The 18,204-nt window shown below is 44.1% G+C and overlaps 1 protein-coding gene across 1 annotated transcript in view; it reads right to left on the bottom strand.

Annotated features, from left to right (window-relative positions):
- Positions 1-18,204, bottom strand: part of CAB39 (calcium binding protein 39) — a 1,351,479-nt gene that overhangs the window by 545,859 nt on the left and 787,416 nt on the right. The window contains exon 16 of the mRNA XM_044070040.1: positions 2,973-3,055. Coding sequence (XP_043925975.1) covers positions 2,973-3,055 — 83 coding nt within the window. The remainder of the gene's footprint in view (positions 1-2,972; positions 3,056-18,204) is intronic.

Raw genomic sequence — 18,204 nt, forward strand, 5'->3', positions numbered from 1 at the left:
CTTTATCAGGAGGGGGGATGGGAACCCTGATCAAAGTAATTAGGTCTTCGGCCATTTTGAGCATCTGTTTCTTAGGCATGGAAGTCTGTCCTAGAGACTGCTGTACTTGTTTCCTTGTCTTTAAAACAGTTTTAGTCTTTGATGCTGAAGTTGGCTTGATATAAAGCCGTGTAGGTCTGAAAACATCCTCAGAAGCCGATGCCTGCTCAGCGGCTCCGGACCTCTCGCAGGGATTAGTTTCCGAAGGCCCAATACCTTGAGTATCCAGAGGGTGGCTGTCTCCAGTGGGAGTCTTAGGCAGCCTGTGGCTCTGTGGTAGCGGGCGTCAGGGGCTGCGAAAGCACCTCACTGAGAACCGGCGAACCAGCGAATGGCCTAGAAGAGGCTTGATCGTCGGTTTTGGACCTTGGATGCCTGTCCTTTTCTTTTTCCTTGCGCTTTTTATGTACTCCGGTCGTCGGCTGTTCCGACAGCATTATGTAGTTAAACCTTCGGCCAAGTACCGACGCTTAATAGTGTGTTGGTTAAATCTAGCACAAAACCGACAATAGCAACGTCGTGGTCAGGGCCTAGGCAAGGAATACAGTAAGAGTGAAAATCCTTATGAGGTATTTGCTTCCCACAAGAAATACAATTGTTAACTTTTTCTGACATCGGTCTGGAGCAAGAAAAAAGTTTCCCCAATGGGGTACTTAGCTTTAAAGACGACTTCGGATCTGAAATTCAATTTCGAAAATCTCAGGAGTCTGCCGACTGGCACTTGCGAACTGCTTTTGCTTCGGGCACTGCGCGGCAAGAAAGACTGAAGAAAATGGTGTTGGCTGCATCTTTAATACCCCTGGTGCACTGACGTCAGGGAAGAGGCAACAGCAACAGACGCCGGACCAAAACTTTGGAATTCAGGCCGACTGCGAGTAGACTGCCAGCAGGATAGCCCAAGTGTAATGACTGCAACAGTGAAACACGATGCACATCTCCAATTTGTCATATGCTTCCTGAGAAACTTCTTTATCATCCTGTTTGCATCTGCTTCCGATAGGCTCTTGGAAGACCGAATGCATGACTGTCGAGTTGTGACGAGGAGATTGTGCCAAAAAGGTCAATGGGAGCAGACAGGTGATCGGCTCTGACAGTAACTGAATTTAATGTTTCCAGAGTGATATGTCAGATCTAGTTCCCTGAACCGAAGCAGTCAGATCTGACTTTTTAGTTTGTCTGAGCAGCAGCTCGGAGGACAGAAATGAAGTAGAAACCAGTGTCTAATCAGGAGATCTCTCACGAGATTCTTTTAAACGAGAATCTCTTCTCCAACCTTTTAGGGTTGTGAGCCCCACATGCCATAGCTGCAGGTTCTGAATGCAAACCCTTATGAATTTATGGTCAATTAAGGCACAGGAGTTAAATCCCTTGCAAATGTCACAGTCAGAATCCAGGTAAGATCCTGAAAAGTACACGCACTTTGAATGTGCATCCAAATTGGGAATTTTGTGGTTGGAGGCTACATATATTTTAAGCCCCAAAGGTTTAACGGATATTTTTATGTAGCTATGGAAAGTAAATTTTTAATAGTATGAAGAAAAAAATTACCAACAATCGTGCAGTGTAAGAAAGAATGCTAAAGTACTATTACAGGGATAGAATACTAGTGATGACAATCCAGAATACTTTTAACAGTAAAAAGATAACAGTTTAACCCTGGATATAAAAGGGTTATAGCAAGAATTATAGAAACAGGTAAACTCACAAACTTTAAAGGCTCACTTGAGAGTTTTGCTATCTGCTTCCGAACGCTATGGCGGCAAACGAGATTTGAGGTATACAAGGTGACTATGGTATTATAGGTAAAGGGAGGAGCTTGAGAGTTAGTGTTCTGTGACCTGGAAGAAGCAGCTGAGTTGGATCCAAGGATCAGATCCGAACCCAACAGTCGAGGAATGAATGAAAATGACACAAGATAAAAAAGTTGTGTACTTACCATAATGCTAAATCCTTATCCAGTCTGTCTGACAGGACATCACTCCTTCCTTCTCCCTTTTAAACTAATTACACAGTGGATCTGGCAGACCTTCAGAAAGCTCTTTTGTCATACTTTTCCCATAGCCCAATGTTTTGTCTGATGGCTAATAAACCAGATCAGATGATGATAGAATTAGAGGGATTATGGAGAGGGATAATTTCTTAAAGGAGCTCGAAGCTAGGAGCTTTAGCACTGCTAAATCGGATCAGACAAACTGCTCCAACCAAACAGTCATAGCAGACAGACTGGATGATAAGAATCTATCCACTACAGTTACCCTTCCTTAGAAGGCTACATATTTTTCCCTTCAGCCTGTGACAGTGATGTTCTATCTGTATTTGACAGTGCTTTTCTGGCAATACATACAGCAGTGAAATACAAATACTGGATCATTATTTGGTGGCCTCAAAGAAACAATTTACTTTCAAGCAACAAATGTGGAAACTTTTCACTGGTATATTTCACAGTAAGATCTGTAATGTGGGCCAGACAGCAACTAATTGAGGCTAGAAAGACATGGAGTTTTGTTACAGTTTGCAAGTGATGACATAAGCCAGCTCAGTACATGCACGTACTTATATCTGGGAGTTCTGAGAAAAATATTACCAACCTATGACTGACGGCATGAAAGATCAGAGAGAGCTGTGGGTCCAAGAGTTTAGGTGTGCAACTACAGTTTGCAAGTGCACAGGGCATACTCCCATTGTGGAAATGTCTAAACAAAAGAAACCAAATTATGCCAGACTGCACAGAAGAACCCAACCACTTACCCGCCAATGAGGGTCTTGGTACTAGATCCAACTAGATTTACAATCCAACCTGTATCTAAATCTGAAGATGTCAAGTACACAATTATGCCAAAAAACATCTCTACATTTTTACTTTAAAATGTATGCCTAAGAAAGTGTTGTTCATACTTACAAAGAAGGAAAGTTTGATAATGAATTTTACTCACTCTGTCATAATGTTGTTCCAAAAATTCTGCACTTAGAAGCTTGTGCCTCGTAAGAAGATCCTTAAAAGGAAAAAAAAAAAACACTGGTTTAAACTAAGAATGCCTTTTTTGATTAAAAGCTGCACAACCAGACATCTCCAATATTAAACAATTTCTAATTCAACTGTATTCAAATAAATTGAGATCTCTTTACTGAAAAAGATTACAGAAAACAGTAAGCTGGCCCATAAAATCATACCATCTATAGTCACAGTACAGAACACTTCAGACAGCAAAAGCATAATCCTTTGCAAGTGCCAAATCAGCTTTGAACTACATGTAACCCTACACCTGAAATGCTGCAAAAAGATAAACTTGAGTGTTCAACTTCTGCAAGCTATTTACATTATAAAGTACCAGCCTCTAGTAACAAGTACAGCAACTGATCCTTCCAGGCATTCTTGCATGGAGTCCTGGAGCAGAACTTTACCAATTGATTGTTTAGAGAGAGGGCACAAAGACTTATCTGAGGCATTCTCCACAGACTGATCAAATCTTGGAAGACCCTCTGATTCAGTTTCCATTCAACAGGGTCCATCCTGGTCCTGCTCAGCTTTTCTTACACACAATTTTCAAAGATGGAACACAAGATGCCCGTAAATTCAGACAGTGCTAAAAAGCTAAATCACACACTACTGTGGCTAATCTGCACTGAGGATAAGATGCGATTCCCTCTTGCTTTTTTATATAATACACATCATTGTAGTGTTGTCTGTAAACACCTGGAGAGGTCCCAGGGACCATAGATGATATGGAGAGTTGAGAGTACTTGAGAGCGCTAGCATCTCTTATGCTGATATGTTCTGGTCTTTTTTCCACAGAACCTGCACTTTCATCCCCAAATACAGCTTCCCAAGCCAAGTCTGTAGAGCATGAAGTGACCAACTGTGCTGAATAGGAGACATAGATTACTCTTGTGTGGGGTAATTTACTGCACTGTTATAACTTGATATTACTTGTGAACCTCTGCTATCTCTGAAAAAACAAAAACAAAAAAAAATCTTGTTTTCCCACTTTTCTGAGATTTAAAAAAGTTCAAGTTACAGGCTTGCTGTTCTTGAACTGTTTTGTAAGTTTCTGTGAGGCCATTTTTGCTTGGGCTAGAGGAAAGTCTCTCTGTTGATCAGTGGCAGTGTAAAACATTGAGCTGCTTCCCTGCCCCCCATGGGAGTGGTTACTGACTTGAAACTGTAGTTTTATTGGCCGTTTTGGGTCAATTCCTGGCTCTTTCCAGCCCCTGCTATCAAGCACGCTTTAGAGTGCTTAAGCGCGGAGTTGCCACTAGAGCAGCATCGGGCAGCGCTGGTTTAACAAGGTTAAACTTTATCTGGCTCCATAAAGTCTGTTCTTCATTTTTTCCCTTAGAACTGCTCTACTAGTAATCTAAACAGTATATCCCTTAACTAAAAAGCGCAGCACTTGTTCCTAAAAGCTTTTACTCGACTTAAAAGCATCTTCTTTTCAGGTTTAGCACTTCTGTATTATACAAAGTCCCTCACTAGCAAACCCCCCCCCAGGAGTACCCACTTCCTTACTAAGTCCTCTCTTATTCAGTTACACCCCTAACTTCTAAATTTCTCTGGCATGTCGAAGGGCCAGATGCTGACGTCCTCTCCTGTCCAGTTGGTGAATTTGGGAATATTGAGGCAATGTTACAATTGCCTCATGTACACTGACAACCCCCTCCTCCTCCCACATAACACAAATACTTGCGAGAGATGCAGCTATTTAGCCAAACTGGAGGCTGAGCTCTCTCAACTCAGGACTGGCAAGACCAGACAGGAGGAGAAGGCAGCTACACACACCACAAAACCAGTCACACATAAAGCTATCACAACAATGAATCAAACACAAACACACAAAGTCATACTCGGAGGCTCTGAGCAAAAATTTACCTAAACAGCAGAGGCCTCCAAAGCAGACATCCAAGCAACTGCCACCTCATGACACACCACAGGCAACACATAAACCACAAAATCAGTGTGCAAAGCAGTCACAGCCCTTAAGGCCAAACACAACACCAAACATACTTGTCATAGGTGACTCCATAGTCAGACACACTGACGTCCCACTCACCAGGCTGAACAAGGAGAGGGTCACAGTAAGCTGCCTATCGGGCGCTAGAATCCGCCACATAACACAAGCACTCTGGTCACTCCACAGCAAGTACAAATATGACACAGTCATTGTCCATGCTGGTGTGAGCGACCTGAGACGATACCTCCCTGGACTACATGAAAAGAGACATAGAGGAGCTCTCTGATTATGTAGCCCAGGCAGGTATGACCCTGACCCTGAGCAGTATCCTTCCTTCACCAAGAATGATGCCACAACATAGAGACAAGATGATCAGCTTTAACAATTGGCTTAATTTCTGGTGTCATTCAAAGGGGATCCAGTGTCTGTCTACCTGGGATGACATGCTTGACAAGCCACGCTGCTCGCAAGGGCGGCTTGCACCTGTCACCCTGGATTCGGATATTGGCTAAGGCTCTTGCCACCCCATAGTGCCTTTTTAGGCAAGGCTCAAATTCTAAACCTACCACCCTAGAAAACAAAAATGGGAAGAAACTAAGGGTAATGCTGCTCAATGCCAGAAGTCTAAATCTTAAAATGCACACACTCGAGGCCCTTCTCAGTATGGAGAACATCGATGTCTGTGCTGTTGCTGAAACCTGGTTCAAGGCTCCTGAGAGCACCCCGGCACTATCAGGTTTTACCTCATATCATGCGTTCCGGCCCCAAAACCCGGACCACACCACAAAAGGAGGGGGTGTATCCATATTCATCAAGGATACCCACACCTCCAGGTTGGTGGCAACGCACGAAGCATCGGAAACCATCCAGGTGCAATTAACCATAGGCAAAACTGCTCTACAATTTGTAGCATGCTACAGGCCACCCTCTCAAACTCAGGAACCCCACACAGCCTTCCTGAAGACACTGGAGGGTATAAATGTATCTCCAAACACCATTATATTGGGCGACTTCAACTACCTGAATATAGACTGGGAACATTACTCAAGTCCCAACTTTCTAGCCCAAAGGTTCCTGGAGTTCATAAATTCAAATGCCATGGAACAACTAGTCACCGTTCCCACAAGAGGAGAAAATATACTAGATCTCATCATCACAAACATGGGGACAAAATGCTCCACACCGGAAGTATATCCCTCACTGGTGAGATCAGATCACAAACTTATTTCACTGGAAATCCACATCCCGCCCCCACCCCAAACAAAAAAGACCACAGTGAAGAACTTCTCTAAAGCAAACTTCACACTACTCAAGACTGGTGTGGTATCCTTCAAGGCCCCCGAGCCAGTGGAAACCACAATCCAAGCTGGAAGCCCTTACAAGTGACTGCTACGAACAGCTCCAGGACTGCATGGAGCAGACAACCCCTAATAAAACCAAGACTCTTTCCACCAAGGGCAAGCATCCAGTCTGGTGGACCCCAGCCATAAACAAACTTTACAATAAGAGGAGAAAGCTGTTACATGATAGAGCAAAATCCATAAAAGAAGACACCCTTGATCATTATTAGTAAAAAAATACGAGCACTCATGAAATCATCCAAGGCCAACTTTGAGAGAAAAATTGCAATAGATTCAAAAGACAATCATAAGGCCTTCTTCAGCTATGTTAGAAACCTGGGTGGAAACTCCCAGATATGCAGAATTAGTCCAAAATGATACAAAAATCACTGAACCCACAGACATTGCCAACATACTGGCAGACAGGTTCAGTGCAAACTTCACCCCCCTCTCCCCCCCCAAAAGGAGAGATAACTATCCCAGCAGAGTGTAGCCTCCCAGACATCTCAAATGCACAGGTGAAAGCTGCTCTCTCTAAAGCTAAAAACACAGCATCAATGGGACCGGATGGCGTCCCCGGCTGTGTGCTACACGAACTCAACGAGGAACTAAACCCACATATAAGGCAGCTGTTTAATCTTAGCCTTACCACAGGATACGTGCCCAAGGAGTGGCGTACGGCAACTGTGGTCCCACTCCACAAAGGCGGTGCCTCTACGGACCCTGGTAATTACACCCATAAGCTTTACAAGCCTGGTCTGCAAAGCTATGGAGAGGATCATAATGGAACTCATAAACAAAGACATAGGGGACTTGCAGACATTGGACCCGACCCAGTTTGGCTTTGTAAAGGGCAGATCATGCCTTTTGAACTTGGTCGACTTCTTCGAAACAGTCACCAAGGCCATTGATGAGGGAAAGGCAGTCCATACAGCCTACCTTGACCTTGCAAAAGCTTTCGACACAATACCCCACTCGGGTATTATAGAGAAACTTACCAGCTTAAATGTAAACCCATATGTCACAAGATGGGTTGCAAACTGGCTAAAGGACAGAACCCACAGGGTTAGAGTTGCTGGTGCTATGTCAGACTCCAAGCCGGTCACAAGTGGTGTCCCACAGGGCTCAGTCCTTGGCCCCCTGTTGTTCGGCATCTACTTCTCAGAAGTACAGGCAAACATAGGAGGACTATGGCTGACAAATTTTGCAGATGACTGCAAACTGGGCACCATAGTAGAAAGTACATCGGACACAGATATCCTTCAGAGGGGTCTCACGGAAACTGATAACTGGTGCCAGAGCCATGGCCTGAAGTTAAATGCCAAAAAATGTATAGTCATACCCTTCGGGAAAAACAAGGTAACCCCAAGCTACCATATAGGTGGCAATCCATTAAGCACAGAAGAGGTTATCAGGGACCTGGGGACCCAGGTTGACAGTGGCCTTTCTTTTGACACTCACATTGCTAAAGTGGTTAGAAAGACCTTCTACATTGCCCACCTGATCATGAAGGGATTCACATCCAGATCAAGTGAGGTCATTGTTCCCCTGTACTCTTCACTTATCAGACCAATGATCGAGTACAATGCCCCATTCGGGATGTATCTCACCCAACACCTGCAGCAATTGGAGAGACCCCAAAAGTTCCTCACCAAAAGGATAAAGGGACTCCAAAATCTATCATATGCTGCCAGACTGAAGAAACTCCAGCTCTATTCAGTCGCATACCGCCTGCTCAGAGGTGACCTGTGCCTGACATACAAGGCCATGTCCAACCCGGAATTAATTGACATGCTCCACCTCAAAAAATCCAAATCTACTAGATCCACTAGAGCAAGCGACTTAAACCTTAGCACGGATATAAATAGGACATGCTGGAGGGATAGATTTGTCACCCAGAGACTCCCTATGCTGTGGAATAAAATCCCGGTCCATGTGAGGCAGAGCACCTCGCTGGCTCTGTTCAAGAGAAATCTTGACCGGTGGATGGGAGATCGTAGGTTTACCCCGGGAATCATCTCTGTGTCACTGCTGGACAGAGGCACAACAAACTAATGGGCACAGTATTTTTTAACATAAGGGGTGGCATAAGCCACAAAACTTTGGGCTAGGCTTATAAATGCCTTAGGGCAGATAGCCTAGTATAAACCTATGAACCTATAAGAAATCTGGTCTCCACACCACAATCGAATCTACTCTCAAATCCTAAAACTGGTATAGGAAAAGTCAAGAGATAATGATCCTGAAATCAGAGATTTCAGTTAAGATTAAAACTTTCTCATGGGGACTCATGTGGTCTTGATAAATATGCAAACACAACGTTTAAAGCAAGAAAGTAGTGACACCAAGAAAACAGTTCGGGACAGGAATGTGATATAAAAACCTGAGTAAGAGGGAGTGTATAAATATTTGGGAAATGATGAGGGAGCAAAAATAAAACATGAATAAATGTGAATAAAAGTAAGGAATATTTTAGAAGACAAAAATTAATATTGAAAACAGAGTTGACATCTAGGAACAAAGTCCAAGCTATAAATAAATTTGCTTTTCTCGTCCTAACTTACAGTTCGAGTGACTGACTACCCACAAAAGGTGCTGGATCAGTTGGACAGGAAAACAAGAAGGATGCTTCACCTTGTCAAATGATTTATAAAAATCAGTGTATACCAAGGTTTTACACTACCCATCCAGATGGGGGTGTGGGCCTCCTCGAAATAGATTATGTGTAGATCTGCAAATGTACGACTGCGTACATATCTGCTTACCTCACAAGACCAAAACATGAGAATAAGCCTAAGATGTTTTCCCTGCTTAGTTCTGCAGAAGCGTATCAGTGTCAACTGTGTGTGGAAATCAAACTAGTAGATAAAAATTAGGTAGCAACTGAATGTGCCAAAAAATACACATAGTGAAGGAGCAGATGAAAAGGCAAGAAATGTGGAAAATGCATAAATACAGCTGCAAGTACAGAAAAAGTACAGTTGTGTACACTTACCATAAATGTAGATGTTCAAGTGTATTCACTGTTGCAGTCATTACATTTGAGTAATCTGCTGGCAGGTTGCCCTCAGTCGGCCTGAATAACCTGAGTAACCTGGACTGCAACAGTGAATACATTTGAACATCTACATTTATGGTAAGTGTATACAACTGTACTATGTTCGTGTTTCACTATTGATCATTACATTTGGGTAGAATCCCAAAGCTATGGATGGGAGGATGGAACTAAATAGCATTAGGAGCAGTTATAAGGCCCTGCAAGACTGCAGTGGCAAAGCCTGCCCTGGATTTAGAGAACAGAAGTAAATGGTAATGCTTTGTGAATGTATGAACAGAGCTCCAAGTAGCAGCTTCTAGAATGTCTTTGGTTGGGACCCCTCTGAGAAAAGCTGCTGAAGTAGAGGTAGCTCTGGTGGAATGGGACCTGATCCCATTGGGCACTGGTTTACCATAGTGCAAACAGCAGAAACAAATGCAGTGGCTTATCCATTTAGAAATAGTCTGCTTTGATATAGTGTTCCCCCTCTGATCCTGCAGCAAATGCTACCAGTAGTTGCTCAGACTTTCTTAGAGATTTTGTCCTGTTTAAGTAGAATCTTAGTTGTCCGTGTACATCCAGTGAATGCAGAATCTGCTCCCCCCTTGTTCTGCAGATTTGGGAAAAAAGTTGGCAGGTGAATGGTTTGATTAAGAGCCACACTGGATACCACCTTAGGCAAAAAGGAAGGATTGGTCCTGAGGGCCACCTTGTCCGGGTAAAATATATAGAAAGGCTCCACTGCCATGAGAGCCTGTAGTTCTGAAACCCTTCTTGCTGAAGTGACTGCCAAAAGAAAAGCTGTCTTCCAAGAAAGAAATTTTATTTCCGCAGTAGCTGCTTGTTCAAAAGGAGGTAGGGTGAGTTTCTCCAGCACAAAACTGAGGTCCCATGCGGAAGTTGGCACTCTCCTGGGAGGCCTTAAGTTTTTGGCCCCTCTGAGATACTGTTTTAGCAGTGGATAAGAAAAGAGAGGAGGCTCTGTGTTGTAATAAGCCGAGATGGCAGAGGCATGGATTTTATTGAAGAAAAAGATAGGCCCTTGTCAAGCATCTCAGTTAAGTATTGTAAAATCTGAGGAATATTGGGCTTTGCTGTGTCTAGTCCCTGTGTTTGGTTCCAAGCACAGAATCTCTTCCATTTATAAGCATAAGATTTTCTAGTACTAGGCCTTCTGGCTTCCAAAATGACATCCATCACAGTTTTACTGAGATGTGGTTTGAATAATTAGTTGATTAGCCATGCTGCAAGACTCAGAGTTTGGAGCTGAGTGTGCAGAATTTGATAGTTCTGCTGAGACACTAGGTGAGGAGTCTGAGGCAAGTACCACGGAGGAAGGTGAGACATATTTCTTAGAAGCGGCTACCAGTGTTGGCGAGGCCAGTCCGTAGCAAATAAAATCATTTTTGGTTTTTCCTGACTTAGTAAGACCTTGGAGAGTAGAGGCAGAGGGGGAAAGGCATAGACTGACAGGTTTTTCTAGCTGAAGGATAGAGCATCCACTTTCTATGCTTTTTTGTGATGAGTTCTTGTGCAGAATTTGTCCAACTGACAGTTTTGGGGAGAGGCAAATAGATCTATGTGTGGGCTTCCCCACTTCTGTGTTAACATGTTGAAGATTTGTGGATCCAGTTTCCATTTGTGCGGGTCCATAAGATTTCTGCTTAGGTCATCTGCCAGAGTATTTTGCTTTCCTGACGGAAATGAGCTTGAAGATGTATTTGGTAAGTCAAGGCTGTGTTCCACAAGGCCATGGCTAGTCTGCAAAGGGGGTATTGAATGGGTACCCCCTACTTATGTACCCCATAATTGTGGTGTCTATCAGTAGTTGTCCTGGATGAAGTAGGTCCTTGAAGGCTGTCAGAGCATTCTTAACAGCTAGCATTTCTTTCTGGTTGATATGCAGATGCATTTGGTTTGGGCTCCATTTGCCCTGAATGCATCTCCCTGCCCGGTGGGCCCCCCCAAACAGTCTGATGCATCTGTAGTTAGGGTTTGGGTGGCAGGGGGTAGAGTGAATGAGTCCCTTGTTTTAGTGACATGTCTCTGCCCACCAAAGAAACTCCTGTTGTAGGCAGGGAATGAGAGGGATCATTGTTTCCAGGCTGTGACAATGTTGACTCCATAAACCTTTTAGGTACCACTGAAGTTCCTTCATATGCAGTCTCGCATATGAAATTAGTAGAATGCAGGATGCCATGAACCCCAAAGCCTGCAGAATCTGTCTTGCAGATAATTGGGTTTTTGTGGCAATTTGTTTGAAGTATGTTGTCAACTGCAGTTGCTTGTCTGGCGTGACATAAGCCATCTGGGCAGTTGTATTCAAGCTTGCACCCAGGAATGTAATTATTTGAGAGGGTACCAGTTGTGACTTCTTTTCGTTTATGGTGTACCCTAGGCATGCTAGAAGTCTTTTTTTACAAATGCCAGATGTTGAAGAAGAGTGTCCTCGTCCTCTGCCTGAATGAGACAATCGTCCAGAAAAGGATAGATTTGAATGTTTCTTAGTCTGCAGAATGCAATTACTGGTGCCAGGCACTTTGTAAAGACCCTGGGTGCAATACATAAGCCAAAGGGCAGTGCAGAGAATTTGTAATGCAAAAAGCCTGCTTTGAAGTAGAGGTACATTCTGCAAGATTCCATTATTGGTATATGCAGGTATGCCTCTTAAGTCTAGAGTTACTAACCAAGCCTTCTTGCCTAGCATAGGAAGTAGCTGTTGTAAAGTCAGCATTTTGAATTTTGGAATGCCCAGGAATGTGTTCAGAATCGATACGTCCAGTATTGCACACCAAGAATAGTCTTTTCTGGGTACCAGGAAAAGCCTTGAATAAAATCCTTGCCCTTTTTCCTTTTCTGGTACCAGTTGAATAGCCCCCATATCCGTGAGGGAACATGACTTGTTTCTGGGCCTCTGCTCACTGGTTTTGTGGCAGATCCGGCCATCTGTTTGGAATTGGCAAAGTATGAAAATGAAATCTGTACCCCTGGGATACTATGTTTACTACCCACTTGTCCTGGGTAATTAACTGCCAATTTTGAGCATGAAGTGCTAGTTTTCCCCCCAAGGGGGCTTCCAAAAGATAAGTGCTTGGGAGATGGTAGAAGAAAGTCATTGAAACTGCTTACTAAAGGGTTGTGCTTTGTTACCTTCAGATTTGGTGGTGGAGGCACCCCATTGCTTCAACCTGTAAGATCCCTGTGATTGATATCTGGAGCCTTTTGAGCACCTGCGCTTGCCCTGAATGGCTCTATTGGATACAGGAAAGGACCAATTTTTAGTAGGCCAGTGCCTACGGAACCTGGGTGGCTACACTTGCAAAAAATCTTTTACCGTTTGCATACATTTAGCTTTGTCTTCCATTTTCTTTAAAACCTCTTCTGCCTTATTACCAGAGTATCATGCTGCAAAGGGGCATCCAACAATTTAGCTTTAACATGATCAGGCAGATTTTGTTCCTTGAGCCAGGCATGCCTTCTTATCACAGATCCAGTAACGGCGGACCTACAAGAGGCCTCCAAGGAATCAAAACCACATTGCAAAATATGGCTTCCAACCTGTTCTGCTGCATGCAATAAATCCTGTAAAACCATTTTCCACACAATCAGAAATCATCATTTTCTGTTTCAGTAAGCCCATAACATGCTGTTGATATTTAAGCATATGAAACTGGCAGTTTAAAGCCCTGATTGCCAAGGTTGCAGACGTACAAACCTTCTTACCCCATCTATCCAGCGCCCTGGAATCTCTATCAGAAGGGGTAGGATTTTTGGCTGTAGAAGCCTTAACACCCTTGGGACCCTGAGAAATAGTCTCAGGATCAGCAGCAGGATTTATGAAAAGAAATTTGTGGGAGTCAGGAACCCTGTAATATCAGTCTGGCTCACTAGGAGCTAAAGGAAAGGAATCAGGAGCCATGCTTGATTCCGAGAACACATCATCCACAATGTCTAATACATGAGGTATTGCCAAAGGCTTATGCTGAAGAAGAAGGAAATCCCTAAGCCTCTTTTTTTTTGATTCAGAGAAGTCCTGTCCTGACTCTCCCAGTGAAAATGTTCCCTTAAAGTATGAAAAGTCTCTCCAAAAGAGTAATCCTCAGGAGGAGATGCAGATGGGATGGATTCCTCTGCATCAGAATCCTCAAAGTGGAATAGAAAATTCCTGATCAGAAGAGGAATCAGAAGAAATGGAAACCTGATCTGAAGATTCATAATCAGTGCCCTTGCCTAGGCCTCTTAGCGGGGATAGGGGCCCTGAGCATGTGGCTCATGCGCCAGTTTTTTAGACATAGAAGTTATTTTTGAACTTGTTTTTGTTGATGGCATCGGTTTAATATAAAAATGTTGAGGCCTGACATCACCCTCAGAAGCCAGTGCCTGCTTAGCGGCTCTGGACCCTGGACCCATCCAAGGGAGACATCTGTGGGTTCAATACTTTGCGAATCTCGTGGCACACCGGACTCCGAATGGGTCTCGGTAGAGGCCTGCGACTCAAAAGTAGCGGGTATCAGGGGCTGCAAAAGCACCTGAGTACCGGCAACTGGCTTAGAAGCTTCATCGTTGGTTTCGGACCTTGACAGTCTCTCTCTTTTTCCTTGCGTTTTTTTTGTGAACTCCAGTAGTCGGATTGCTAACCGACATTTCAGGGTAGTTAAATCTTGAAGCAAAATATTTAGAAGCAAAAATATACAGATGCTTAATAGTGCGTCGGTTAAATTTAAAACAAAACCGACAGCAAGGCACGTTGTGGTCAGGGCCTAGGCAAGGAATACAGTACAAATAAAAAATTTTATGAGGTATTTGCTTCCAAGTAATGCAATTATTAACTTTTAATGACATCGGTAAGGAGCAAGAAAAAGTTTCCCCAACGGGGTACTTAGCTTTAGTTTGAAGACTTTGGTTCTGAAACTCGAATGCGAAAATTTCAGGAGTCTGCCGAATGGCACTTGCGAACTGCTTCTGCTTTGGGCACTGCGCGGCAAGAAAGACTGAATAAAATGGCGTCGGCTACATGATTTATACCCCTGATGTCATGGAAGAGGAGACAGCAACCGACGAGGACCCAAGACTTTGTTATTCAGGCCGACTAAGGGCAACCTGCCAGCAGATTACCCAAATGTAATGACTGCAAAACAGTGAAACATGAAGAACATCAGTTGGAACATCATCATGTTGATCAGGGTCGAACGCAAGAACGGTTAAGAAGTGAATTTAAACCAAACGACGAAAGGTTAATATTGGCGGCCCAAGACAGTGGACTACGTACACATTGGTTTATAAAGTCCAGTGAACATGAAGAAGAAACAGACAAATGTAGGTTTTGTAAATCAGAAAGTACAGTTTTGTACCTACCATAAATGTAGATGTTCGAGTGTTCACCCTGCTGCAGTCATCACACTTGGGTTATCCTGTTGTCAGGCGGTCCCGCAGTCGGCCGGATTTCCAAAGTCTTGGTCCGACGTATGTTGCTGTCGCCTCATCCCTGAAGTCAGTGCGCCAAGGGTATATATATTGCAACCGACACCATTTTCTTCAGTTTTTCTTGCCCCAGATGTCAGGTGCCCCTAAAAGGGTGATCCAAATCACAGACACAAAAACCCTTCAGCTATAAGCAAATACATCAGTAAAGCATAGCATAGGTTTAGCCAGTAGATCAGAGGGGTTGGAGGGAGGGTAACCTGGACTGCAGCAGGGTGAACACTCGAACATCTACATTTATGGTAGGTACAAAACTGTACTATGTTCATTGTGTTACCCTGCTGCAGTCATCACACTTGGGTTGAGTCCCAAAGCTAAGGTAGGGTGGAGGCATTATAGAGGGTTAGAGGAGGTAAGGAGTCCCTGCAGAACTGCAGTGGCGAAGCCTGCCCTGGACTTAGAATAAAAAGGTAAGTGATAGTGTTTGGTGAAGGTGTGTACAGAACTCCAAGTTGCAGCTTCTAAAATTTCCTTGGGAGGAACCCCCCTGAGAAAGGCTGTAGAGGTAGCTGTTGCCCTGGTAGAGTGGGATCTAATGGTAGGAGGAACTGGTTTCCCATGATGGGTATAGCAGAATCGTATGCAATGGCCTATCCATTTAGGAATGGTTTGCTTGGAAATGGCCGTCCCTTGAGAAGCTGTAGCACAGGAAACAAAGAGCTGGTCAGTTTTTCTGAAAGCTTTAGTTTTATCCAAGTAATATCGAAGCTGCCTGTGAATGTCCAAGGAATGTAGGAGTCTCTCACCTTTGTTCTGTGGATTGGGAGGGGATCGAAGCACTAGCGGAGGGTTTAGGAGTTGCATCGGTGGAGGACGCGGGCCGAGGATGTCGGTCCCGGTCCTTTCGCTTTTTGGTAGATTGCGTTGTTGGTAGATCCGACGGCATGATATACGCGAAAGATTCACCGAAAAAGTCTTCGGCAAATTCTGCCCGGCGCCTGAGGGTGCGCTTATTAAAGTAAGCACAGGCAGCACAGGCCGAGACGTCGTGGTCTGGGCCCAGGCAAGGAAGGCAGTGAGAATGGAATTCCTTATGAGGTATTTGTTTACCACAAGACAAACAATTATTAACTTTCTCAATTTGTTCTGACATCGGCTGAGGCAAGAAAAAATGTTCCCCAACGGGGTACTTAACTTTTAGATTACTTCGGTACTGAAAACACAGGAGCTGACCGACCGGCACTTGCGAACTGCTTCTGCTTCGGGCACTGCGCAGCAAGAAAGACTGAAGAAGATGGCGTCGGCCGATGCCTTTATACTTCAGCCGTTCTGACGTCGGAGAGGAGGCGACACCAGCCGACGCCGGACCCAGACTTTGGAATCCGGCCGACCGAGGGCTGTCTGAGGCAGGACAACCCATATGTTATGACTGCAGTTGCATTCTTGAAGGACATCTCCAAGTTGCAGCTTCTAAAATTTCCTTGGTAGGAACCCCCCTGATAAAGGCTGTAAAGGTAGCTGTTGCCCTGGTAGAGTGGGATCTAATGGTAGGAGGAACTGGTTTCCCATGATGGGTATAGCAGAATCGTATGCAATGGCCTATCCATTTAGAAATGGTTTGCTTGGAAATGGCCGTCCCTTGAGAAGCTGTAGCACAGGAAACAAAGAGCTGGTCAGTTTTTCTGAAAGCTTTAGTTTTATCCAAGTAATATCGAAGCTGCCTGTGAATGTCCAAGGAATGTAGGAGTCTCACCTTTGTTCTGTGGATTGGGGAAGAAAGTGGGTAGATGGATGGTTTGATTTAAAGCTACGCTGGAAACCACCTTAGGCATGAAGGAAGGATTAGTTCATAGAGAAACTCTGTCCTGATGAAAAATGAGGAAAGGTTCTACTGCCATAAGTGCCTGTAATTCTGAAACTCTCCTAGCAGAAGTTATTGCCAGGAGCAGGGCAGTCTTCCAAGATAGGAACTGAAGGTCTGCAGAAAAAGCTGGTTCAAAGGGAGGTAATGTTAGTTTTTTCAGAACAAAGTTGAGGTCCCATGTAGGTATAGGAGCTCTTCTAGGTGGTCTAATGTTTTTTGCCCCTCTGAGGAACTGCCTTAGGAGTGGATTTGAAAAAGGTGGATTTGTGTCGTAGTGAGCTGAAATAGCTGAAGCATGGATTTTAATTGAGGAGAAGGAAAGTCCTTTATGCAACATCTCAGCTAAATACTGCAGAATGTGAGGCATATGAGGCTGAGTTGTATCTAGGCCTTTAGCTAGGTTCCAAGCAGAAAACCTTTTCCATTTGTCAGAGTAAGCCTTCCTGGTGCTTGGTCTCCTGGCTTCTAGAATAACTTCCAGAACTGCTTGTGAAAGAGGGGCTGGTTGGCTGCTTAATTGATTAGCCATGCAGCCAAGGTTTAAGGTTTTGATCTGGCTGTGTAGAATCTGCTTGTCTTGCTGTGTGAGCAAATGAGGCATTTGTGGCAAAATCCATGGTGGATTGTGAGCCATATTCTTCAATAGTGGGTACCAGTGCTGGCATGGCCAGTCTGAGGCTATGAGAATCATTCGAGGTTTCTCCTTTTTGACCTTCATAAGAACCTTTGTGAGAAGAGGTAATGGAGGAAAGGCATATGCTGTCAGGTTTTTCCAACTGAAGGAGAGAGCATCCACTTTCCAAGCTTGTTGGTGGAATGTCCTTGTACAAAATTTTGTTAGCTGGTAGTTTTGAGGACTGGCAAACAGGTCTATATTTGGTAGGCCCCATCTTTGAGTTAGCATTGCAAATATTTGTGGGTCTAGCTTCCACTCGTGAGTATCTTTGATGTTTCTGCTTAGGTCGTCTGCCAATGTGTTTTTCTGTCCTGGCAGGAAGTGAGCTTGTAACTGGACTTGGAAGGTCAGAGCTGTGTTCCATAAGATTATTGCTTGCCTGCAAAGAGGGTAGGAATATGTGCCCCCTTGTTTATTTATGTACCACATTACTGTGGTGTTGTCCGTCTTTATTGCCAGTTGTCCAGGTTGTAGTAGATCCTTGAAAGCTGTCAGAGCTTTCTGTACAGCTAGCATCTCTTTTTGGTTTATGTGCAGTTTTCTTTGTTCTGCAGTCCATAGGCCTTGAATGCATTGCCCTGCCATGTGAGCCCCCCAGGCATAGTCTGAAGCATCTGTTGTGATAGTTTGCCTGGGTGGCGGCAAGGTGAAAGGTTGACCCTTGTTGAGGTGACATGCCTGTGCCCACCATAGAAATTCCTGTTGAAGGCAGGGAATGAGATATATCACTGTGTCCAAGCTGTGGCTGTGTTGAGACCATACGCTTTTTAGGTACCGTTGTAATTTCCTCATATGCAGTTTTGCAAATGGTATTATCAGAATGCAAGATGCCATGAAGCCCAAAGCCTGCAGAATTTTTCTTGCAGTTAACTGGGTCT

The sequence above is a fragment of the Protopterus annectens genome, chromosome 4.part1, assembly GCF_019279795.1.
Source record: "Protopterus annectens isolate FY-2018-M chromosome 4.part1, PAN1.0, whole genome shotgun sequence".
NCBI classification, from domain to species: Eukaryota; Metazoa; Chordata; order Ceratodontiformes; family Protopteridae; genus Protopterus; species Protopterus annectens.